At 58.3% G+C, this 23,956-nt stretch overlaps 5 protein-coding genes across 5 annotated transcripts; all 5 read left to right on the plus strand.

Annotated features, from left to right (window-relative positions):
• Window positions 1–11,982: 11,982 nt before the first annotated feature.
• LDBPK_355090 (hypothetical protein, conserved) lies at window positions 11,983–13,062 on the plus strand (the record flags this gene model as incomplete). Its single annotated transcript, XM_003865038.1, has 1 exon — window positions 11,983–13,062. One exon carries the CDS (start codon window positions 11,983–11,985, stop codon window positions 13,060–13,062), a length of 1,080 nt encoding a protein of 359 aa, XP_003865086.1.
• Window positions 13,063–13,985: 923 nt separating this feature from the next.
• On the plus strand, window positions 13,986–15,098 carry LDBPK_355100 (hypothetical protein, conserved; the record flags this gene model as incomplete). The annotated part of the gene is made up of 1 exon (XM_003865039.1): window positions 13,986–15,098. The coding sequence occupies one exon, from the start codon at window positions 13,986–13,988 to the stop codon at window positions 15,096–15,098; it is 1,113 nt and encodes a 370-aa protein (XP_003865087.1).
• Window positions 15,099–16,153: 1,055 nt separating this feature from the next.
• Window positions 16,154–17,014, plus strand: LDBPK_355110 (hypothetical protein, unknown function; the record flags this gene model as incomplete). The annotated part of the gene is made up of 1 exon (XM_003865040.1): window positions 16,154–17,014. One exon carries the CDS (start codon window positions 16,154–16,156, stop codon window positions 17,012–17,014), a length of 861 nt encoding a protein of 286 aa, XP_003865088.1.
• A 362-nt stretch (window positions 17,015–17,376) lies between these two features.
• LDBPK_355120 (biopterin transporter, putative) lies at window positions 17,377–19,260 on the plus strand (the record flags this gene model as incomplete). The annotated part of the gene is made up of 1 exon (XM_003865041.1): window positions 17,377–19,260. The coding sequence occupies one exon, from the start codon at window positions 17,377–17,379 to the stop codon at window positions 19,258–19,260; it is 1,884 nt and encodes a 627-aa protein (XP_003865089.1).
• A 2,830-nt stretch (window positions 19,261–22,090) lies between these two features.
• On the plus strand, window positions 22,091–23,011 carry LDBPK_355130 (hypothetical protein, conserved; the record flags this gene model as incomplete). The annotated part of the gene is made up of 1 exon (XM_003865042.1): window positions 22,091–23,011. One exon carries the CDS (start codon window positions 22,091–22,093, stop codon window positions 23,009–23,011), a length of 921 nt encoding a protein of 306 aa, XP_003865090.1.
• Between the last annotated feature and the right edge of the window lie 945 nt (window positions 23,012–23,956).

The following is a 23,956-nucleotide window of genomic DNA, read 5'->3' on the forward strand; positions in this document are numbered from 1 at the left end:
AGTGGCGTTTGATCTCCTGTGCTGTAGCGGAGAAAGGGGCACGTGGAAAGTGGGCAAAATCAAGGGTTTGTGCTTCATCTCCAGTGGGCTGTGCTAGCAGCCTTCTACTCTGGTTATCCGCTGTGTGTGTGTAGATCTGGCAGCGCGTCGCACCCCGGTTACTATTTTCGCTGTGTCCCTTTTGCCTCTGCAGACCCCGTGCCTACTGTAAGGTTTCTTCATTCCTCCCCTCCTCCTGTTTGTCTCCCCGCTCGTCTGATACCTCTGTGTGTTTTATTATTATTTTTCTGGGTCTTGTAAGGTGTCTAGTTATACGCTAAAATCGTATGAGGAGCCTCTTGTGTGGTTTGTCCCTTTTGTTTCGCCTGCGTGTATGCGCTCTGTGCGTTGATTTTCTTTCCTCTCCCGTTGCCGCCGTCGCGTAGTCTCTCCTCCTTCCCATGTTCTGTGCGTGTGTGCTTTAGCTACAGTGGACTCGGGATTGCTGCCAAACTATGCAGCGGAATGTTTCTCGTGCTGGTGGACGTGAGAGTCAGCAACAAATAAAGACGTGCACTGTTTGCTTTTTCTCCTTTACTGTGCACCCATCAGTTCTTCGTTTTGTTTTCCTGTTCTTGGGTGAGCATGCGTGCCTCCTCGTGCCTCTTCTCTCTCTTTCACACGCTGCTGCACTAGCACCTTTTCGCCTCCTTGACCATTACAAGCTCGTTTCTCAGCCATCTTGCACGGCGGGCACTGCGGCACGAGTTCCTTGTCTTCTTAGTCCCTCATCTGCCCCTCCCCGTTTTCGATTTTTTCTTTGTGCTACGCTCTACCGTCGCCGATGTCCCTTTCTTTTAGTTTATTGTTGTTTTTGGGTCCACGAATGAGCACGCGTGTGTGGACTAGAACAAGGCGAGGTGGACCACAGGTCGAGTGCAATGGCGCCCTGGACGCCAACGCTTATGCCTTACCCAAGCGTGTCTTCCGTGGCCTGTGTGTGCGCACCGACAGCGTGCGGGCAGCAACACCGGCAGCAGTCGGGAAGAAGCAACGCAGCCAGGGAGCGACTGACAAACTGATTCGAAGGGGCTAAACGAGCATCCGATACCCAATACAACTAGAAAGTATCAAAAGGCACGGAACGAGAACTGCGGAAGAAGGACCGCATGCGCGGGGGCAATTTTTGAGAAAAGATGCAAAGAGAAGGCGGCAAGGGCTTGGCAGCACTCTATCTCCTCGCCCCTCCATGCTTGGCCGTGTAACACGCCCCCCTCCTCTTGTGGAGCGGCTCCCTGTCTCCCGCTCTCGAGCAGCGCACAAGGAGTGGAAAAAGGAATCCGAATAGCGTTTGTCCGGTTCACCTTCGACATATATGAGTGAGTGCATGTGTGCCCTCATGAAGGCCTGCACGCACCACCTTCGTGCGCACCCGTCGCACCGCCCTGCTCGTGTGACGGCCGATCTTTTCGATGGGAAGTTGCGGCGTCGTGCTCTCTTTCGCCCTTTGGCGATGCAAAACTCTGGCGCCACTTCGCACCTACTGCCTCTTACCTCCGGCGTCCTTCGGTATTTCTGCTCAACCTCTCTCACCTCGACTTCGAGCGCGCGCGCTCTGTATCTTTCTTCTGGAGGGATGCATCTCTCCTCCAGGTATATTGGCGATTTCTTGCCCACAGCGCTGTTTGGGTGGCATCCACCCTTCCCTATACACGACAGCTCGCTGTTTCACTGTTCCACGCTGAAACGGGGCTGTGCCGACCTGCGGTGACAGTCTCGGTGGCACCAACGGCGCCGAATCGCTCGCACGCATGCCCTGAGAAAAACCTTGCACTCTTCCTCACTCCTTTCTGCAGAGAGAAGCCGCATCCGCTCAACACACACAATGAGCCTTTTCGAGCGTCCTCATCGCCTGATGTCGGTATCTAGTGTAGTGATGGGGCTGAAGCCGGAGACACTACGCGAGGTGGACGACTACGCGGTGTGGATGGAGAAGCTCCGCGCAGAACTCGTCAGGGTTTACGGGGAGCAGTTCATGCAGTCGGAGGTATCGGACATTACATACGCGACCTGCGACAATCCGAATCACTTTTCCTCTCGTATCACCGAGGGTGTCTTCGAGCATCTGCGTTCCTACAAGGCGCTGCTTGCAAACACTGATTCCATCAACAGGCAGCTGGCAGAGCGAACGGAGCTGCAGCAACTCATAGAGTCTGCCATCAGCCAGAACACCGAGGACGGCAAGGCTCTCCGTCAGCAGCAGCGCGAGCTGCGCAACGTGAAGGAAAGCATCGTTCAGCTCACTCGGCAGGCGACAGAGCTCAAGTACCAACTGGCCTGCCTCTCGCAGCAGCTTACAAACGTCTTCAAGGCGGAAGTTGTCCGTGTCTCCTTTGCGTGAAATCGGTGTAGGGCACGCGTGATGCGGGCGTGAGTGTGGGCAAAGCATCCTGCCGAAGGAGCTGCACTGGCGAGTCGCAGAGAACTCTGCTGCCCAAGGATTGAGCACGTGAGCCGGTTGACCGTTTCACTCAAGACCACCACATTACTTATGCCTCCCGCCTCCGCCTTCTCGCCCTCCCCTGGGGTCGCTCATCCGTTGTCTTATGTTTGTATGCTGGCGATATTTTTTTTTCTTTTTGCAGGCTCATCCCTTCGTTGAGAGTACCGGGCACTTTCGTCGGGAGGCCACTTGTGAATGATGCACACAAGCACGCATGTGCGACGGCCAATCACGTCTTCTTCGTTCCTTCTGCGGCTCGACTCTGGCTGCGGGTGACGGCGAGACCCGCAGTACCTGGGGTGCACGTTGTTATTGAATGCTGTAAGCCTTGGTGTGACTGTCACAACCGCTGCTCGTATATCTTTACCCCCCCCTGCTCTTCGTCTCCCATGTACGCCCACTTTTCCATGTAGGAGATAGACGTGTCCTGCCGTGCGTGACGGGGCGTTTTCACCACCACCCCTTTGCTTTCTCTACCTTAGCGTGCGCTGCACCTCGGTGTCTAAAAAAATGTGTCGGACACTCTCAGTAGAGAAGCAGGTGCAGTGGCACAAACGGAAGCAGGCAAAACGGTTTATAGTGTACGTCGGTTTCTTTTTTTTTTTCAGTTCGTCTCTTGGTGAGAATCGCGATGCCCGTTTCACCAAAAGATGCAAGCATGTGAGAAAAGCCTCGAACTCAAGTCGCGCTCAATTTGGTGACGATGCGCAGCTTCATAAATCTTGTTCGTGTGCGATTATGTATCTCCAGGCACGCAGAGAAGCATAGAAGGCCATCCCTGGCCCTCTCCGTTGCGTACGCCCAAACTCGCGCACCTGTTGCATCGAACGTGCCGCATGCCAATTCGAACCTATACGGCTATGCTTTCCTTGCTCTCACTCGCCCCATAATGACGAGAGACAGTTCAGCGTGTTATCCAGATCCCGTTACCTACATTTTGTGAGGAGGCCACGCGGCACCTCACCTCTGTCCCCTGCCAATGTCAGAACCCTACTTCTTCTGGTGCGGACAGGGTCAAGCACCGACGACGTAGCGGTGGTCGGGGCGATGTACCACTGCTGGCGTCGGCGACGCGGTCGTGGATAGCGTTGTGCTGGGGCGGCCTGCAACCGTGCACACGTCTGCGCCATCCATATGATTGGGCAGCGTGCCAGAGCGACTCGGGCGCATGTCTCACCCGGCCCTCGCGCACTGCCTGCTGGTGCGGGGGGGGGGGGCTGAGCCATGCCCCGAGGAGGGATGCACGAGGGCTGGCGGCCGGCATGATGGGGGAGCGGCTGTGAGGCGAGACCTGCGAGGCAAAGAGAGGGGGAGAGAGGTTGGTAGGGCACGAGGCAGGGGGGCCGTGCTCTCAGATGGCTGAGTGGGCGCACTGCTGCAGCGCGTGTGTCCACGACTGCTTCGCACCGCGCTGGTGGGACCTGTGCGCCTGCGGGGCTCGAGTGGCGTTTGATCTCCTGTGCTGTAGCGGAGAAGGGGCACGAGGCGTACCACTTATTCGTGTGTGTATGTATATATGTACGTATATGTATCTCTCGCGCCTTCGTTTTGCTTCGATGCTTCGCCCTCTTCAGCTCTCTCTCTCTCATTCCGTTTCTCCTGCTCATTCGCTCTTCGTTCTCTGGTCTCTTGCGCCGCGCCACGACCGGGCGCCGCGCCGCGATTTCATTTGGTGGCTGCTGCGCACACTCTTGTGATCGCGGAAGCGCAAACATCCACAAACGCACGGCGCTCTCTTGTGTGTGTCTCCTCTGCGAGTGTGGGGAGGACTGCGCGCGTCGGCGTTCCCCCCTCTTTCCTCATTGGGCATCTGCGCCTTAGTGCGCGTATCGTCAGGCAGCGGTCGCCGTGGGCCGAGCTGGACCATATTAGCATCTGCTTCGTTCTGGTTTTGTTCGTCTTTTGTCGCCTTGTGTCCCACTACGCCCTCTTCTGGGCCTGTGCTCTCATTAATGCCGAGCATGAACCGATCTCTGCTCGCTAACAATGGCGCGCCCGCAGCGAAGCGACCGCGTCGTGAGCCGGCTCCTGACATATCCGCACATGTGAGCGACATTCCTGAGGTGATGTCGTTGGTTGCGGAGAACAACGCGCAATTACGTCCAAAGCTCCGGCTGAGCCAGCGCGACTTTCTCAGCCATGCATTTGACGCTCTCGGGGCCGCGGCGAGGCAGGATCCGAGCAAGGCGGAGGTGGCCCTGAGCTTCCTTGCGGAGATGGCCGCAAAGCATCAGGAGCTGCCACGCAACACCGTCATTTCCAAGGTACTCTACATGTGGTGCACACCGAAACTGGTCGAGTCTGGCGTTCGCCTCGTGGAAACTCTTCTATGCAGCCGGGCGAAGCTGCCGGAGGCCTTCCTCGCCGCATTCGACGAGCGCGTGGCCGCTGTGGCACTCCGGGTTGCCATACAGGCACCGGTAGTCGATGTCGCACTGCTTCGACGCATCTTGGACGCTCTGCCGGCAGACGCTTTCAAGCGTCGCGTGTTCCATCCCCTCTTTGTGCACTGCCGCAGCGCCGCTGACGTGCCGCTGTGCTTTGAGTTCTTTGATATGGCCCGTTCAAAGGAGCTGGAAATGTGGGACAACGACTACAACGAAGTTCTTCGCACGATAGCCGCCGCCCGGGACAAGGCTGCTGTAACTACCGCCGAGGCAGCCGAGCGCACGAACCTTGTCCTGGATGAGATGGCGCGGCATCACCCTGTTCTGGGGGCTGCAAACGCTCAGCTGGTTCGTGAGCTGCTCGGCGGTACTGTGGCGCCGGTCACCGACGACGGTGTCTGCTCTAACTGCGGTGCACAGCTGCAGAGCTTTGACCTATCTGCCGAAGACCGCGCGGTGCTGGTGCATGACCTTGTCGAGAAGCTCGTCAAGCCACGGTTACAGGGCTCCAGCCGCTACGAGCCAGACACCGAGGTCTCGGAGGAGACGGTCTGTCAGCGGTGGAGGGAGTTCGAGGAGTTCAAGGCGGCCGCCGCGAAGATGTCTTACGACACGGTCATCGACGGTGCGAATGTAGGCTATTACGGGTTAAACAGCTGGTACACCGAGGCCAAGGATGCGCTGCTGCGTTCCCGCGGTATCGACCCCTCCTCCGTCCCCTCAGCAGATCGGTTCAGCGTGCCCTTCCCAGTCGATGTCGCCCCAAAGTTCTCCCTCATTGAGGACATGCGCACAGCAGCAGAGCGAAGCGGAAAAAAGGCGGTGATTGTTCTGCACAACCGCCATCTAGCGCACCCTACTCCGGAGAACGCCACCTATGCGGCTAGATGGCGGGACATGGGCGCGCTGCTGCCAAGCCCCGCGTTTCTCAACGATGACTACTGCTGGCTCTACGCAGTGCTGACGCGGCAGGATTCTTGCATCATCTCTAACGACCAGATGCGCGACCACTACTTCACGGTGCTGCAGCCGCGCTTCTTCGTGCGGTGGCGGCAGCGGCACCGCATCACGTACAAGGCGCTATACAACAAGATTGCGCGGGTTGCCACGTTGCGCATTCATCTGCCTCGGGTGTACTCGGTGTGGGTGCAAGCGTGCGGCGTGGCCTCTCAGCGCCACTGGCACGTCCCGTACATTGCGAGCATTGACGTCATTCACCAGGCCACGAATCAAACAATTATGACGAGCGCCGACGTCGATTTGGGCAAGGACGGAGATGACCAGTGCACGGATTGGATCTGCACGCGACGAGGCTCTTAGGCACGACATGTATGGCTTTGGCATTTTCCGCAGTGCTCTTGCAGAAGCTTGGCAGGCTCACCTCGTCAGTGTTTGCTGCACCTCACAGTTCACGGTGCTTATGGAGCGTGTTGGTGGGCGCTTCCATCATCTTTTGGGATTTCCTCGAGGCTGTGTGGCTATTCACACGCATGCGAAAGGCCGCGGAGGCCGTCCACGAGGTGCGCTGAGGTCATGCCACGTGCGTTTTTCCGCGCGCGCGGCGTTCCTCTCTCACGCAAACGGCTAAACCGTTTTAATCACGAATCCATCGAAGTGTATGCCTCATGAGCCACCACTTCTCTTGCCCTTTCTCGCTGAGGGGGTGGGGGCATGTCAAATCGACACTTGGTTTCTGTGGCACTCAAGGGAACGTGCATGCGTACTGCCCTCCGCAAAGGAGTGAGGTCAACGCCCGCGCAACTCGCGACACTCCGTTTCTCTGTGCTCTCTGCTACGTGCCTCATCTTTGCTGTCGCTGCTGCACGGCCACATTCACGTGACGTGTGGTCCTCCTTCCATGTCGTCTTCGACTCCTCCCTCCTCTCTCTCTCTTTCTCGTACCGCTTCCGACCTCTCTTTCTCACGCACCACACACGCGTTGTGTCCACTACCACGTCGTCCTTATCTTTCACGCAACTCCCCGCCACGCTGCGGATGATCCGTAGGCCTTCTCTCTCCCTCCCCGCTCCTGTACGAACCAGCAATGACGAAGGGTACCACCTCGATGGGTCAGCGCCACGGGCGCACGCACATCCTGTGCCGCCGCTGTGGCCGCAACTCCTACCACGTCCAGTGGGAGCGGTGCGCCGCCTGCGCCTACCCGCGTGCCAGCCGCCGTCGCTACAACTGGTCCGTGAAGTCCATCAAGCGCCGCCGCACCGGCACCGGCCGCTGCCGCTACCTGAAGGTGGTGAACCGCCGCATTGCCAACCACTTCAAGAGCCCCAAGGCGTAAGCGAAGGCGGACGCTGATGGGATGGGCGGAGGATGTCGTGAAGCTTTTGCGCGCGTCGTTTCGCACGCAGCAGCGAAAGGGCCACATCGGTCCGCACAGTGATCGGGGCCGATGTGTTTCTCTCTTCTGTTGTTGTTTTTCATTTGTGTCCGTTACGAACCAAAGACATCCAAAGCGCTGCCGTAGCACCCGCGTCTCGCTGAGCGCCAGAGAAGGGGACGGCGGAGGCGGTTTCTCTGAGGACTCTGCGCACCTTTGCGAGCGTGGCTGCCGACACGCACTGCGTACCGGCACATGGGATATGACGTGAGTCTTCACAGGCTTTGCCGGCAGACTGCCCTCGCCGGCACTCACGTGACGCCGGAAAGAGGAGACAGGTGAAGAAGACGGCGATTTCCTCAGCGATGAGGTGTCGACGGCACCAGCTGGCGCGCCCATCTTCGCCTCGTTCCCTCTTTGTCACCCTGTGTCTGCCGTGCCCGCGCTCATTCACTCTGCTCAGCTGCTGTCTCTACACCAGAACTCCGTGCGTCTTGCACACCCTGCATGCCAAGTTCCCCGTCGCCCCTTCCTTCTCGCCCCCACTCTCCCTTTCTTGAGCTTCGTTCGTCTGTCTGCCACGTTCGCCGCCTTCTCTCTACACTGGTGCACACATGAGTGCGTACGCATGCCGCAGGTCTCGCCCACATAGGCGACGTGGTGTCCCTCTTCACCACATTCCCATTCGCCTCCGCTGCTTGTCTCACCACTCACACCCTCCTGAGGAGCGCAACCACTTCGGCGCGTGGAACTCTCGCCAAACAGTGCTCTGCCCTTACGCTTACCACGTAATACGCGCACAGGCAGGCACTTTGGGCCGTCGGAGGGCGTCGTCGCTCATAGACGTGGATTCCGGAACGCAGCAGAGGATCCCCTTTTGGCATGCATCACGTGCGCGGCCTCGTGCGACATGCGGGACGCAAAGTCTTGCGCGCTCTCGAGGCTCGGCAAACGACGACGCTACCTCAAGCGTGTCTGTGCCGTGTGGAGCTGGTGGACGTGAATGGCGAGCGCCAGGCCGTGACGCTGCTTCATCCCGGCGCTTTGCTCACGATGGTTAAGGGCATGACTCCCTCACAGGCTCTGCGTGCGCTCGAAGATATAGCGCAGCAACTCGATACACCGGCTCAAACGACCTCTGCCGGCGCGACATCCTCAACGAAAATCGACGAAGGGTCGTCGAGAGCCGTGCTTGGCACAGAGCATGCCATACCGCAACTGTACGTGAAGGATGAAGTGCACGGCACGTGCACCGAGGTGCAGCGGCGACAGTGCCGTTTTATCGCCAAGGTGCGCGGCCGCTTCGTGTCCTCCGACCCTGCCGCGGTCGAAGGCGCCTTGCATGGGTGGCTGCAGAAGTCACCAGGGGACCTGGACGACGTGGAGGCGGCACAGTACAACGGAATGGTGGAGTCGCTGGCGGCGACCGACACGGCTGCTGCCATCGCGCTCGCCATCAACCCTTCTCTCCCAAGCCTCTCTGCAGCTGCCAGTGCGGCTCTAGCGTCGCTGGTTCAGCTGCACACCCCGGCTGCCGTTCACGCGTTTTTGGAGTCCTTCGCTGGAAAAGACGAATCGGCGACGTCGGCGTCGGACTCCTGTGCAACCCAGCTCGCCATGCGCCTGCGCCGCGAGCTGGGCAAGGCGCAGTCCAATGAAAGTCGGCCAGCGGTGTCGTCTGCTGGCGTGGCAGCGCAACGACCGGGGGACGGGATGGGCGCCTTACTGCGTGAAGCTACGCACTTCTCCATCGACCCCGGTGTCGTTTTCCCAGCAGAGCCGGCATCAATCCAAGCGTGGGCGAACCAATTTGTCAGCCCTGACATGCTGCCTGTGAGCCGTGCCGCGGCGGTGCTCAAGCAGGTGCGCCAGCGACGTCTGCAGCCGCGACGCATCGCGATGGATTCACTGAGTGTGTGGACGCTCACAGATCTTGAGCGCCCGTGGCTCCGGTTCGCGCTCGAGTCGTCTGCGCAGGCGCAGTGTGCGAGGGGCGACACCTACGTAAGCGCGGCCTATCAGCTTGCCCTGAAAGATCCGAAGCGGAACTTGGTGGACAACCGCCTGCTGCACACATACGCCAGAGCGCTCGCACGCGGCGACATCTCGCCACTGGACGACTCCTTCGCCGCGTACTTGGAGGAATGTGGCGAGTGTCACGACACCGCCGCCTCCGAGCGCCCCTCCATCATCCGCTTTACCTTGTCGAGCGTGCCAGATGGTGTTCCACTGCTGCGTGCGCTGCACGATCTCGCGCCGAAGTGCTCCTACTGGCGCACCCTTCTCGATCACCTCGCAGACAGCTGCGTGCGTGTTTCAACTGCACCGATGAGTGAGGTCAAGGTAGAGGTACGACTGCCGTGCGTTCACGAATGCGTGGCAGCTGCGACGGCGGCAGAAGTGAAACTGCCGATCATACCAGTGCTTTACGAGGATGACGACGTTCTTGTTGTCGACAAACCTGCGGGACTGGCGACGTCGCGCCATGGACTGAGTTGCACGCAGCTCGGGACGCCAACGACTGACCTCATTTCTGTGTTGCTAGCCACAGACCGCGTCGGCGCCCTTGCGAGGGGCATCTTTCGTCAAGGGCAGGTGCATCGCCTCGACGCGGAGACGAGCGGGTGTCTGCTCATCGCCAAGTCTGACGTGGCGGCCGACTCACTGCGGCACCAACTCGGTACGAGCGCAGCCTTCTCTCACCACAGCAAAATATACCACGCGCTCTGTGTGGTATTGGAGCCATCGCTACGCAATGTGCGTCTGCATGATGACATCATCGACGCCGCAGACCCTAAGATCAGGACCCGCTACCGCGTTATCCGTTTTTTCCCAAAGCACAGGGTGGCGTGGGTGGAGTGCCGCATTCAGCAGGGCAAGAAGCATCAGATCCGACGCCATCTGGCAAGCCGTGGCCTCCCCATCCTCGCCGATCTGGAGCACGGCGGGGCAGTGTGCTGTCAGTCGATGATAAGTCGGGTCGCACTACACGCGCACAGCCTCTCCTTCATCCACCCCGTTACAGCGGACCCCATTACTGCCGCAGCACCTCTGCCCGCAGACTTTCGACGCTGCCTCTCGCTACTGCGCGACACGGGCGTAGAGTAGCAGGAGGGAGGAAGCGAGAGGGCGGGGGCAGCGTGTAAGGTGCGAAGAGAGGCACTTTCATGGCAGGAAGAGAAAGTGACCAAGGCGGCACTGCTTCCGATCCAGCGCGTCACTCGCGCGCGGCGGTGCGCCTTTGTCTTCACATGACGACTCGTAATCAAAGCAAAAAAAAAAAAGAATGTCGGTGGCCGCTCGAAAGCGCGCGACCATATTCGCCAGAGAGAGAGGAAGAGGGGTGGTGGTGGAAGCATCCTCCCCCCTCCCTCTCTGCCTTTTTGTTGGACCCCCGCATTGTCTCAGAAGGTGAATCCTTGTCGTTCATCGTTTTGGTCTTCAGTCGGCTGCTTTGGCCTCTCATCTGTTTTACGGGTTACTCTCTGTCCCTGTCTCTCCCAATGGACTACTACACACGGTAGTCCGTCTCCAACTTGCGTCTTGTGTTTTTGCCGACGGAGGCGCCGCGTTTGCCGCCACTTCAGGGCTGCAACGGCCCACACACACACGCACACACACACAATATTTTCCACAAGGCGAGAGGTTGATCAACCGTCCTCGCGGCGTTTTCCCCCTTGCTCGGTGTCGCTGCCATGTGGGCGCTAGCGCAGCTCGAGGAGCAGCTGAATGACCTCGACGCGTTGAACCGCGCCAGCGCGAAGGCTATCGACTCGTTCGCCGAGACCTCGAGCGCCATCTCAGTTCGCGCGAATGAGATCATCCGAGATGTCAAGCCGTGGGATGTGGCGCAGGAGAACATCACCCTCACCATCGAGGAAATGGCGAAAGCAGCGCGCTGTTATCATCCTCCACCCATCCTACCGTCGGTGCTGAGCGGAAAGGAGTCGAGCTGGGAAGCCATTGCGCGGTGCATGGACTACCTCGTCTACGCGGATGACTACCTAGCGAGCCACCCACCGAACTATTACGGGACAGAGATCGAGGCCAGGACAGGGATGCAGCTGCAGCAGATTGTGCGCATCAGCGAGGATTTCGTGAAGAGTGCCTTCATCAACGCGGTACAGCGGAGCAAGGTATCGCACCCCGGCGCCGGTGCAGGCGGGTCTACAGGCCAGGCAGGAGGCAGCCTCAGCGTCGCCACACGGATGGACAGTGCTCTGACCGCACCCACGGCGAACCGGCTCATCCGCAATGAGACAGCGCTGCAGGGCGTCGATCAGATCGTGCAGCGCCTCGGCGAAAACTTCAATCGCACTGACATTCTTCGGAAAGACGTACGGAAGCTCCTTGAGGAGAAGCTCGTCAGAGCCGTGCAGGCGCAGTTCGACGGCGCCTACCGCGACGAGGAAACGGGGAGGGGCCCCCTGACATCTCGCTCGTCTCTGCTGCCAGTGCTGAAGCACTACCAGCACGGAGACCATCGACTGCTGCGCATCAGTGAATCGGCGCGGGAGCTGGTGACGGACGCGTGTGCTTGTCTGCAGCGTTATGTCCTGACGCCGCTGGAGGACGACTACGCGGTAGCGGACATCCCGAGCGAGCTGGCCACCGTTGTCTTCGATCTGGTGTATCGGCGCGCCATCAAGGTGATCCAGCTCGACACCTCCTTTTTTGCGGACCCGACGAAGCTGTTCGTCGACTCGCGCGGTCAAGGGATCGGCCTCTTCTCGACGCCGCGCTACTTCCGCGACTACATTTTCATCGGCCTCGACTTCATGGAGGAGTTTTGGAAATGGAAGATGCTGTCCAAGTCGATTCCTGGTGAGAACAGGGACTTCATCGACCACGTGGACGACTCGGTGGACAACTTCATCTACCGAATCCGTGAGTTGCTGGACGGATACGTCAACGCGAAAGGGGCGCTGGAAAAGGAATCGCTGAAGGAGTACGCGCGCTCCATGCGCCGCACGGAATGGTTTCCGTCCGTCGACTGCACGGTGCACGAGTCGACGACGAACGTGCTTTACTTCCACAAGACTCTACTCACCTCCTTCTACGGCTCTCTGCGCATCGTCTTGTACGGCAGCGTCATTGGCGCCAACGCCGATTACGAGTCCTGCCAGGAGGTGGAGGACTACATTACTCGAGGTGTGATGGGTGCGGTGGACGACCTGCACGTGCTGGCAGAAGCGGCGGCAGAGCTTCAGCAAGAGGCACTGGCCAAGCGCAATCACCACACAAAGTCTGACTCCCTCAACCTCCTCACCAGTGACGTGCGACTCTCCGTGGACATCTTCATGATCAACAACTTGTGCTTCTTGGAGGACAACTACCGTCGCGAGGCGTGCTTCACGACGCGTCTTGCAGCAGCGGAGCCGCCAGCGAAATCCTCGCGTGAGGGAGCCAATGCCCACAAAGGCGCCGCGGCGCCACCTCCACCTGATCCGCCGCTCTCGCAGCTCTTCGACATGCTCAACTCGGAACGAGAGCGCTACGTGGAAGCCTTTGGGGCGAGCTGGCATAAGTGCTTTCCATCCATAACAGGCCACTCCGAGCTGCTGTCTATCGAGCCAAACTCGACGACGGAGCTTCGCAAGTCGCAGCGCATGGCGGTGAAGCAGTGGCATCGACGCGTGAACGACGCGCTTTTGAGGAAGATTTATTACTGCAAGGCAGAGGCTATGATGGACGCAAAGTCGCGCACCCAGCTCTTCGAAGTCTCTGTCGCCGCGGTGCGCGATGAGTTCGAGCGCATGGAAGCGCTGTTGAGCGGCCGCACATGGTCCTCGCAGCCGCAAAAGTGGATGTCCTTTACACCCACTGAGTGGGAGGACCAAATCCGGCAAGCGTTTTGATTCTTTTGGGGGGAAGGAGGTCCATTTTTGGAAAGCGAGGGGGCGCTTCGCCGGTGTTTTCTACCTTGCACACACACAGAGAGACGCCCAGCCCCACTGCTACTATCGGGTAGGCGCGGCGATGAGGCACGCCAATCTCTCCCCGAGTATGCCGCGCTCGCCTTCTGCTGCTGCTCTTGACTGTTGTCGGTTCTCTTCTCTGTTATTGACTATCTTTCGTTTTAGACTAGCGCACCTCCATCAGCGCGCTTTTTCTTCTTCGAGAAAGATGCCGGCGTGTTCCCCGTGCTGCACAGTTTCGTTTTTGTTGCATCTTTCGCCGACACTTCCTCCCTGGCATCTCTCCTCCTCAGGTAGAGTGCATCGGGACGTCAGCAAACGCCTGAGTCGAGGCAACCGCCGTTCACCTTGCTCTTCTAAAGTACAAGGTGAGGAGGGGGTCGTTGCACGGACCCCAGCGTCCATGTGGACAGCAAGCTGGCAGAGACCCTGCCCTCCTCCTTTCCTCGCTGCTGTGAGTAATTCTTCGACAACTCTGGCAACCCTGTCTTTCTGTTCCATCACCATCTTCGTCGTGCTGACCTCCTCTCATATTCCTCACTTTTGTATTTTCCCGCTTCCATGCACGTTTTTTTTTGGTTGTTTTGTTTGTATTATATTGTCGCCCATGCTGCCCGTGCCAACACACAGGCATGGAGGGCGCACCGTAAGCCCGCCCCTGCCTCTCTCTGGCACTGTCCATACGACGGTCTTTACGCCTCCCCCCTCCCCCTCACCTACCCACTTAACACACACCCGCGTCGCGGCTCTTCCCTCTCCTTCCTTAGGCTGTATCCATTAACTGCACCGTCCCGTCCTCCCCACCCCACCCCACCCCATCACCAAAACCTGTACCTACGCACCCTCCCTGCACTCCCCGCCCGATGGAGCGCAATCCGGTGCATCCTTTGGACGCCACGGCGAAGTTTCCTGTACGCCAAAAGGAGGTCACGTTCGACTCCCTCTGCGTGAACGCCGACGACCGGTTTGTGGAAGGTCTGTCCAGCAAGTCAGAGGAGCGGCGCGGCTTCCGCCCCAATACGAAGCTGTACGCCGCTAACGCAGCGCGCACGCGGGGCCGCACAGGCGGCGCCTCAGAGTTAGGCTTCACGGAATCCCTGCCTATCCTGAATGAGGTGATCGGTGAGGAAAAGATCTCTCACATTGGCCGCCCTCGTGGACGTCAGCCGCGCGCGCTGGATGGCCACGCAGATGCCATCTCTGTCGCCCGCGGCAAAGCAAAGAGCAGCTTGACCCGTCCAGTTCACGCAACGCCGACATCGATGCCGTCAACGCGGAGTCTATGGGTGGAGGGCAGCTCTGTGCTCAACCAAGACGTCGGCCATGCCTCTGCGGCACTTACTCACCTTTCCGACTGCGTCGCACAAGAGCGTCGCCTCAAGTTGGAGTGGGAGGCGGCACGTCTGGCGAAGATACGCGCACTGCGCGCCGTTGTGAAAGTGTTCATGCAGTCCTTCATCGATCGCGGCTCGTTCGCGAGGTCCACGAGCGTTTGCGGTAAGGTGATGTCCGACACCCTGGCGGTGGCGCGCTGCTCCGTCATAACAAACACACTCGTCGGCACCGTGCAGAATTTCATGCGTGCCTTTCGCTCACGCCGACTGTGTGCTGCGCGCGGCCCTGTGTCAAGGCCCCAACTGTTCCCGAACATCGCGGGGCAGGAGAGTGACGGATTTGCAATGAGCTTGTACTCGAGCGCACCTGGCGGGGCAGAGTCGTCGGTCAACGAATCGTACGTCTCGCCGAATCACAGCGTCAGCGACTACCTAGAGGAGGAGGAAGTGAGTCGTATCAAGCAGCTCTACTTTGACTACTTTGACTGCGAGGCCGTAAGCATCAGCTCTGCGGTAGCGTCCGGGAGCGACATGTCGATCTTGGCTTATAGTACTACCTCGTCCATATCAAGGCCTTCGAGCCCTGTCTCCAGAGGTGGAGACCACAGCAGCTTCTCTCACTGCGCCTCCACTACGATGTGAAGATGGAACTGATGGATGTTTTGTAGTGAGCATGCGCGCGGGTGCGTGCCTGTGTGCGTAAGTGCCTGGAGCTCTGTTTTGCGCTTCTTACTTTTTGCTTCCTATTTATCTCTCACAGCGCCACGCCGGAGAGGAGGGGCGCACGTGCTCATATGTGCGTGCTCGCACCTCAGCGCTTATCAGTTGCATGTCCCCTTCACTCTTGCGCTTTTGCTGTGTGCTTTGGCGTTTGCGTTTGCAACCAAGAATCGGTGTGTGCGGGTGTGTATGGCGTGCACGTGTTTGATTCCCTCCCCCCTCCTCCTACCCCGTGAGTTTTTCGTTGTGCATAACTGCTGTCGGCTGTATGCTCTGTAGACGTTTATGTAGCTCCTGCTGTAGTGCGCTTCTCTTCCCGCGCGGCCACAAGACAAAAAAAAAGAGGAACGATGACCGGCATTCGCGGCGAAAGCTGACGCAGCTGCGCCACACATCGTCAACGACACAAGGTTGTCCGCGTCCTTTTACTTTCTGACGCCCCTGCGTGCCCGTCGTTCACAGCCACTCTTTCCATGCTCGGAGTTGAAAAGGCTTTGACCGGCGAATACGGGGTGGGGACAAAGAGAGGAGAGGGGAGGCAGAAAGGGTTAGACACTCAGTGCGTCGATGTGCTTCGTTGGCGCTGCCAGTCACATCTACATGTACGTGCGAGAAAGTGGCATGAACGAATTTTTGTCATGTTGTGTCGTCGCCATCTGCACCCTCACACGTGCTTGACCCTGTGCCGCGCGGCTCTCCCGCCTCTTCCTTCGATGCCGCGTTCGCGGTCGCGGTCGCCGGGCTGGAGGCGGCTATGCTTCCTGTGAGCTCTACGCAACTCGTTTGCTTTCATGCAATGATATCGAACTCTTCTTCTCCGCGTGGCATGCCTCTCTTCTCTCCTCTCCGTTGGCATGGCTTCGGGCTGGGCATCTGCTGCGTTGCATCGGTCACCGAACGGATCAGGCGCACAAGCAGGTGCGTGGGCTGCGACAGGGGCCGCCTTTTAGACCCCCCCATTCTTCTCGTCAGCGCCCATGCAAAGCGACGCACGCGAGTTGAATCCCGGACGGGCCGACTTCTGGGAGCATTTCTACGATCAGGAAGATGGACGTCTGCAGCAAAAAGAGCTGCACCACCGGAAGGCACGCGAAATTGTGGAGCGTGGTAGCCTCATGAACCACTACGAGTGGTTTATGCAGTATCCAATGTACGAGGCGGCATTGAAGGCCTGTTTGCGAGCGGTACCGACAGTGCTCTCGAAGGATGGCGCTACCCGCATCCTTCACACGGGATGCGGCAACAGTGACTTCTGCGATCATGTGGAGGGGCTGTTATCGGATCTGAATCCCGCCCCTTCATCGTCCTCGCGCACGTGTGAGGTGCTCAACGTTGATATCTGCGAGAACATCGTTACCCACCTCGCGCTTCACTTCCCGTCGCGGCTGTATGCGGTGGGCGACTGCTGCGACTTGCACGTGTCGTCTTCGCCATCTATGCCTTTTTCAAGTAATGCTGCCTGGTACAGCCGCGACACGGCCTTGCGACTCCGCACGGTACTGCAGAGCTCCGTGGACGTTGTGTTCGATAAGGGGACGGCGGATGCCCTTCTGAGCTCTTTTGCTGGCGAGTGCAATCCCAACATGGAGGCCTACGTGGGTGAGGCGCTGAAGGTGCTTCGTCCAGGCGGCCTCTTGTTCCTCATCTCGATCAACAGTGAGGATGTTCTGAGCCCTTACGTACTCTCCGCCGGCGATGGGCTGAAGTCGTTCCAGCTGGCGTACGCGGATGTGATTGAGCTGTGCGCACAAGATCTTCGACATCTTCGCGTGGAGACCCTGGGGTCCCGCTACAGCTGCTACGGGTACGCCGTTGTGGCGTCTGCGGTTGCAGAGTAGGGGGTCGCTCCTGTGAAGGGCCGCGTGGTGGCGTCTGTTAAGAATTCACCAAGTAATGCGCGGGGCGCCAAGTCTTTGAGTAAGTGCGGCTCATCACCAACGGCGCGAGGCAGCGCAAACGTGAACAGCACGATAAGCGCCTCGCCTATACCCTGCCTTCCTCCTCTTGGTCTGCATCTCGATCGACTCTCGTATGTCTCGCCAAGCCCCCTCCGCGTCTTCCCACTGCTTCCTCCCTTCCAGCCTACACATCTGAGAAGTCTTGCCGGGCAGACTTGTCAGCCACCGAGGTGCGCATCGTCGGACATCTTCACTCGTGCCCTTCTCCGCTATCCATTGCCATCATACCAGGTCGTTACCGCATGCCGCCAGCGCCGGAATCGCCGCCACCGCAGGTGGCCAAGTACGTTCATCCTGTTTCCGCTCGCGTGCTGCGCGCCGCGCCGTTCCTCGGCTGCATCCCTGTCTTCAGCATTGCGATCAGGTCATTCCACCCCAAGGTTGTGCTCGCCATTTGCATGCAGCGCCTATTTGAGAAGGGCCTCGCCAATGGGCTGATGCGACTGTCGATGCAACCGATGCTGACGGGACGCTACGGGCTCACCGGCGCCATGTACCAGCGCCTGTCCACCCTCTACACCCTGGGCTGGGCCCTCAACGCATTCATCACGGTGATGGCGGACACGTTCGCGCTGTTCGGGTACACGAAACGGTGGTACTGCGTGGTGTCGGCGGTGGGCGGCGGTGCGTTCGCGCTGCTGTACGGGCTGCTGCCGGCGAAGGAGTCGAGCGCGAAGCCTGCTGCTGCCTTCATGTTCCTGGCGGCACTGTTCATGAGCAATATCGACGTCTTCGCTGTTGCCTTGTACAGCGAGCGGATCCGCCAGCGTCCAGCTGCCGGGCCAGCGCTGGTGAGCTGGATGTGGGGCACGGCGCTCATCGGTATTATGATCTCCAGCGTTATTCAGGGTCCTCTCTCCGACAATGGGCTGACGCACCTTGGCGTGTACATCACAGCCGCCATCCTGCTGCTGTCAGGTCTACTGTTCGTGTTCAACCTTTTCGAAGAGCGGCGCAACCGCGCTGCACGCCTGGAGGACGCCATGATCGAGTTCCTTCAGAACACCAAGAGCGCAAGCACCGACAGCACAGCCGGCTCGCTGCCGTCGCCACATAAGCCGGATGGGCATCTCACCATTGATAGTCGCGTGGAGGAGGAGGGCGACGACGACGACCACGACGAGCAGAAGGCGGCCGCGATGGATGCGCAGGGCTTTGTGCGGCCGCGCATGGACACGTACCTGTGCGGTGCCGTGGAGATGAACCGGGACGTCCTTCTGCGAAACTGGCGAATGGCGTTATTCTGCCTGATTCTCACCCTCGGCGTGATCGCTAACGCCCTCGTGAACATTCTTGGCACGCGGTGGGACATTATGTATGTCTGCATCGTCGTGGCGGTGGTGGTGTGCGTCAGCTCCTTCTTCACGTTGCCGCTGGCCATTGCAAAAGCGGTTGTGTTCATGTATTTCAACGCGATCCTCTACCTGAACCTGCCCGGCGTGCTGAATACTTTTTACGTCGCGAAGCCGCTATGTCTCCCCGATGGGCCGCACTTCTCGTACACGTTCTACAACGTCATGAATGGCATTCTGGGTAACATCGCAGGCATCGGTGGTACCATGGTGTTCACACATCTGTTTCCTCACCACAGCTACCGGTTTGTCATGGGCCTCTCCGCTGTTCTGCTGCCGGCAGCCTCTATGTTCGACCTCCTCATTTTGAAGCGCTGGAACCTGGTCATCGGCATCCCTGACCACGCCATGTACATTTTGGGGGACGCCATCATCTACGAAGTGTGCGATATGCTCCTGAACATGCCCATGATGATGCTCATGTGCCGCATCGCGCCGCGCGGGTCGGAGTCGATGGTGTTTGCGCTGCTCGCGAGCATTTACCACCTCGGCACCTCGACTTCGTCAGCGATAGGCTACCTGCTGATGGAAACGATTTGGCCGGTTGTCACGCAGGGCACGTGTGACTACAGCAACGCGCCGTGGCTGGTGATCACTGGCCACATTGTTGCACCCGTTTTCATCTTACCATTGGCCTACGTCCTCCTCCCATCAGCGCGCATCAGTGACCACATTGACCACACGGGCCGGAAGGTGATGGAGGCCGCACTCCCGGAGACGCGCACTGAGGCGGCAGAAGAGCCGATCGCCACTACAATGAAGCGGGACAGCTAGCGAATTGTCCTTGTTTCTGTCTGCGTTGATGGTGTAGGATGAGCAAGGGGAAGAAAACAAGCCAAAAAATGAACAACCCAATGCGCACGGCCCACGTTATCCCCTGCAGCTCTACGCCTGTGTGTGTGTGTGTGGATCTGGTAGCTACTTTTTCCCTTCTCGTTTTTTTTTCTTCGGAGCCGGGAGGTGACATTCCTCCTCTGAGGTGACATGGGTGGCTCAGTCATCTCGGCCCTCCTCTCCCTCGCGGGCTCACCGTCTGCATGTGTCGCATCATTTCTTCTGAACCTCTTTTAGCGGTCGCGGCTTCACAGTTTTGTAAAGGAACTTCTCCACATTTTGGAGGCGCAAGAGAGGCATTTCCACTTGTCCTCTAGCGCATCGCTCCTTGTGTGCGCCCGCTTCCATTCTTGTGTGGCTGTTTATTGCACCTTGACTGCCCATCTCCAAGTACGGAGGAGGACTCCGTCCAGCTGCACCTGTCTTGCACTTAAAGGAACTGGCACAACACACACGTATGTGATGATCGTCTCCACATGCGAGTGCACACCACAAAGCATCAAGGGAAAACGTTTGCACGTTCGGAGAACAACGAACAGTAATGAAACGCCAAAGATGACCAGGACACCCATCCTCTGCGTTTGTGACCACTAGTGCGTCCTCGTGTGATGTGAGCAGATGACGGATGCAGCGTGATGTTAGGGTAGCAGACATCCGGGTGACCTGATCTGCCGTTCATGTATCCACCACGTCACCTGGTTCAACGCGTGTGCTTGGCAACGGGCGCCATCTCAGCCTGTTGCCTTGCGGAAAAAAACAGACGACATTTTTTTTTATAACAAAGGGGAGCGGGGTGGAGAGGGGCCGACTCGCAGCACATGTATTCGCCCTCTCTCCCATCGAGTTTATTTTTTAAATGCTTTTGTTTTCCTTTTTTATAGTATATCGTACGTTTCCTTTTTTTTTTCGTTTTGTTTGTGTGCGATAACGGTGTCCTCATGTGCCTCCTTCTCTCTCTATCTGTGTGTTTTTCTTTTTTGTTGTTCGGGTGAGTTGTTTTTCTAGGACCTCCCGTCCTCCGACACACACGCACAAATGTACGGGTAACAAACATGCTTGTGGAGCCTGTGCGAGTGAAGCGTGTGAGATCGAGAGAGAGACCACCTGCGCCTGTAACAGCCCAGAAGCGGCTCTCTTCGGTGCTGCGGGTCGACTAATGACATCACCTATGTGCCGTCGCTCAGCATTGTAACGTGCACGCGTGGCGCATGGCACCCCTTTGATAGTTTTGAGGAGGGGCTCCCGAAGCACACGTGGGCCCCGGAAGCCTCAGCGCCCGACTGCATGTGTTTCGTTTGCTCTTTCGCTGCATTGTGCTTGTACGGCAGTGCGCCATCTGTCATGATAGATCTCACGTCTGGTGCCACGTGCACGCTAGCTGTCCCACACCGCGTCTCATGCGGCCTCCATCCTGCCTTGATGCCTTCTCTGCTCCTCGTTCTCTCTGTCCCATTTCTTTTGTTTTCCGTAAGACCTCACCGGGCGCGAAGCTGACCAAGACACGCCTCAATCTTCTGCTTACTGCGAGTGCAGCAGGCCGAAGAAAAGCAGCGGTTACCTGCGCAACAGGCAAAGCCAGTCATCAGCTCTCCGCAACACCCTTGTGGCACCCCTCGTCGACCTCAGCCGCCTCGTCGCGTGAGTGATCCCTTTGACTCGGCGCGCGCGTCACAGCCTTCGCATTTCATCTCGTGCGTCGCTTACATCGCGGCCCCTCCCGCAGACTCCTTCATGGCAGCGATGGCACGCAGAAAAACGAGCAACACGTACAACGCTTATGCTAAATAGCACGGCAGAGGCCAGGGCTGGCATGCAGAGCCAGCAGAGGGGGCAGTGCGAACAGACGTGTGCGTTGAAGACGTTAATCCGGCCTTGGTGGAGGTGGCGAAGTCCGCATCGTTCCTCGGCGAGGCTTTGCTTCTTGGTCTCCTCAAGGTATGCCATCCTCGGCTCGTGTTCGTGGCTGCGTTCTCACCCCTTTTCCGCGATTTGCTCTGACGCGTCGCGATGCACGTCGCATGGGAGAAAGGCAAAGCGGTAGTGCGTCGTGGTGGTGGTGGGTAGAGAGTGCAAAACGGCGACGCCGGTTTCCCCAGAACGTCTATTTCCTCTCGTCGCCGTGTTCAGTGGAAAGCCGATAGTCTCTTGAGCAGCTAATCTTGATTGCGCAAGTGACTTCGTCTGCTTCTCCGGTGACGGCCGTCTCCCAGAAGTGAAAGCACGTACGAGTTCATTGGACAAAGAAACCCGAAGTCGAGACATCGACCGAACTCAGGGCATTGCTGTTTTGTTTGTTTGCGCTGCAGCTGCTGTAAGTGCATGGGGGCACCAACGAGCTCAACGCTTGGTACGGCACAGCCTATGAACGCCCTTTTCCGCTGCACTACTCCACTGCATGGGAAGGTGGACGGTGCGTCTCTGCCGTCTCCGTATCCCGTCTCCGCACTTTGCATCTGGCTCTGTCTGAGTTGTTGTGGACATCCCCTTCAACGTCATCCCCACCACCACCACTACTGCAACCAATGTCGACATCCTTAGCGGCTCTTTTTTTCTTATTGTCACCGACGAGACGTCCTCAGTGGCAGTCGCCGTTCTTATCTACTCACTCGGCTGCGTGGTTGCGCTGTGCGCTGTTCACGACGAGCAGATAATAACAAGTCGTTCGCTGTGTGTGTGTGTGTGTGTGCGTGTGTCTGTGTTGTGCCTTCACAAGACATGTGCCTCGCGTTTCTCTTCCTTGGTCCCCTCACGAGTCACAGCTTCGTCTTCGATGAGTTCAAAGTATGACGTGATCAAGGTCAAGGTGCACCTGAGCGATGTGCACTATTACGTCCTCTCGCGCTTCCTTCTTTCCAGGATGCTCATGTTCTGCCGTGTTCCCGAGGACACCGCCGTTCGCATTAGTCTCGACGTCAAGAAGCACTTTGTGAACACGGAGCGCACCTCCATCACGCAGGCAGAGCTGGAAGACTATATAAGATGCTCAATGATCGCCGCAGGATTCGCGCAAGAGCACGCACAGCTTTTTTCGGTGGTAACACAATTTCACGCGGAGCGGATTCCACTGATACTCTTCATCGCTGGGCCTGAGCGGTGTGGCAAGACGACGCTGGCACACCTCCTCGCCGCACGCATAAACTGCAGCACGGTGATCAACGCCGAGGTGCTGCGCGATATTAGCGCCTCGATTGACGACAGTCTTCCCTCCTTTGCAGTGTCTGAAACAAGCTCACCAGACTCGACGCCTTCCATGTTGCGCGGTGTTGAAGTCTCTGCTGCCGTGGGAGCGGAGGTGGACAAAGCCGTGCGAGAAGGGCAAGCCATCATCGTAGAAGGCGAGAACCTGTCCTTCGCTGGCTTCCACCGCTTTCTCGAGCCATCTTTCCAGTTTTCCACAGGAGCCGTGATATTGGGTCTCGTGATGGATACCTGTGGGAGCGAGGCGGAGACGGACGCGAGTCATGCATACGTAAAGGCGCTTCCCAACTTGCAGCCCGTTTTCTCGACGGAGCGCCTGACTGTCTTTGCTGCCGACATGGTCGATCTTGCAAAAGGCGTCAGTGGGATCCCTACCGTTTACGTAGCGCGCTGCACCACCGTCGCCGATAACGTCTGTCTGTCCGTCTTTCTTCACGACATTGTGGTGAAGCGCATCATTGCCGAACTCAAACGCCGCGGGAGAATGCTATAGCAGGATGCCCTTCCCCTTCTCTAACTCAGCTGCAGACTGTAGCTGCCCGAAGCGCGCAGATGGCGGACTGGGCACACCCCATGTGTTTTTGGTGGCACTCGTATCGGGGTTCGATCTCGCTGGCTCCTTGCCGTCTCTGCTCTCTGCCGCTGGTTTCTTTTCTTTACTCGCCTTTCAGCATACCCACCATACAGCGAGGGCCGTTCATGTCCATTACCGTGAGCCGAGCCAGCGTACCCGTTACCCGGCAATCTCCTCACTGTCTTCTCTCCTCTTGGGTGTCCCCTTCTTGCCGTGGGCATATGAGGGTGTTGCTGCTACAGCAAACGCTGCTGAAGCGATCAGTGGTATGTGCGGATGCGGATGCTGTTCCTTCTTGTCTCACTACTTTGCATATTATTTCCGCGAACCAGTGCGCGCCCCCTCCCCTTTGTCTTCTTCCATTCTTTCCCCGTCTTTTTTTTTGTCGACCCCCTCACACCTTCTTTGAACGCTTGTGGCCTTCACCCACCCCTTCGCCTCACATCCTCAGCAGCATCGCCACCCACGGTGGTTTTACCAGTGCTGTGCTTCGCGGCGCTCGGCAGTGCTGGTAGAGAAAGAGAGCGCCGACCCTAGCCCCTCATCTGGGTAAGGAACCCTCTGCCGTAGCCACGTCGACTCTCTTCATACACTTACAGCGAGAGTGCCACAAACCGCGCAGCTTCTAGACTTTGTTTGCGCAGATGTCTCCATTCCTCTTTTCTTTTTCTTTCTGGTGGACCTCCTCGCGAAGGTAGACGGCAGTCGGCATACAAGCATGCAGAGGGTGTTAGTGCTGCTAGGAACGGCGAGTGATGACGCATTTCTCTTTTCCTCCTCTCCTCTCTCGCAGCGGGCAAGCGCGAACGCCTCAGCCGACCGCCGACTTGACGGAAACTGTTCGCCTTTGGGTCAGACATACAT

This window comes from Leishmania donovani, chromosome 35 (genome assembly GCF_000227135.1).
Source record: "Leishmania donovani BPK282A1 complete genome, chromosome 35".
Classification (NCBI taxonomy): Eukaryota; Euglenozoa; class Kinetoplastea; order Trypanosomatida; family Trypanosomatidae; genus Leishmania; species Leishmania donovani.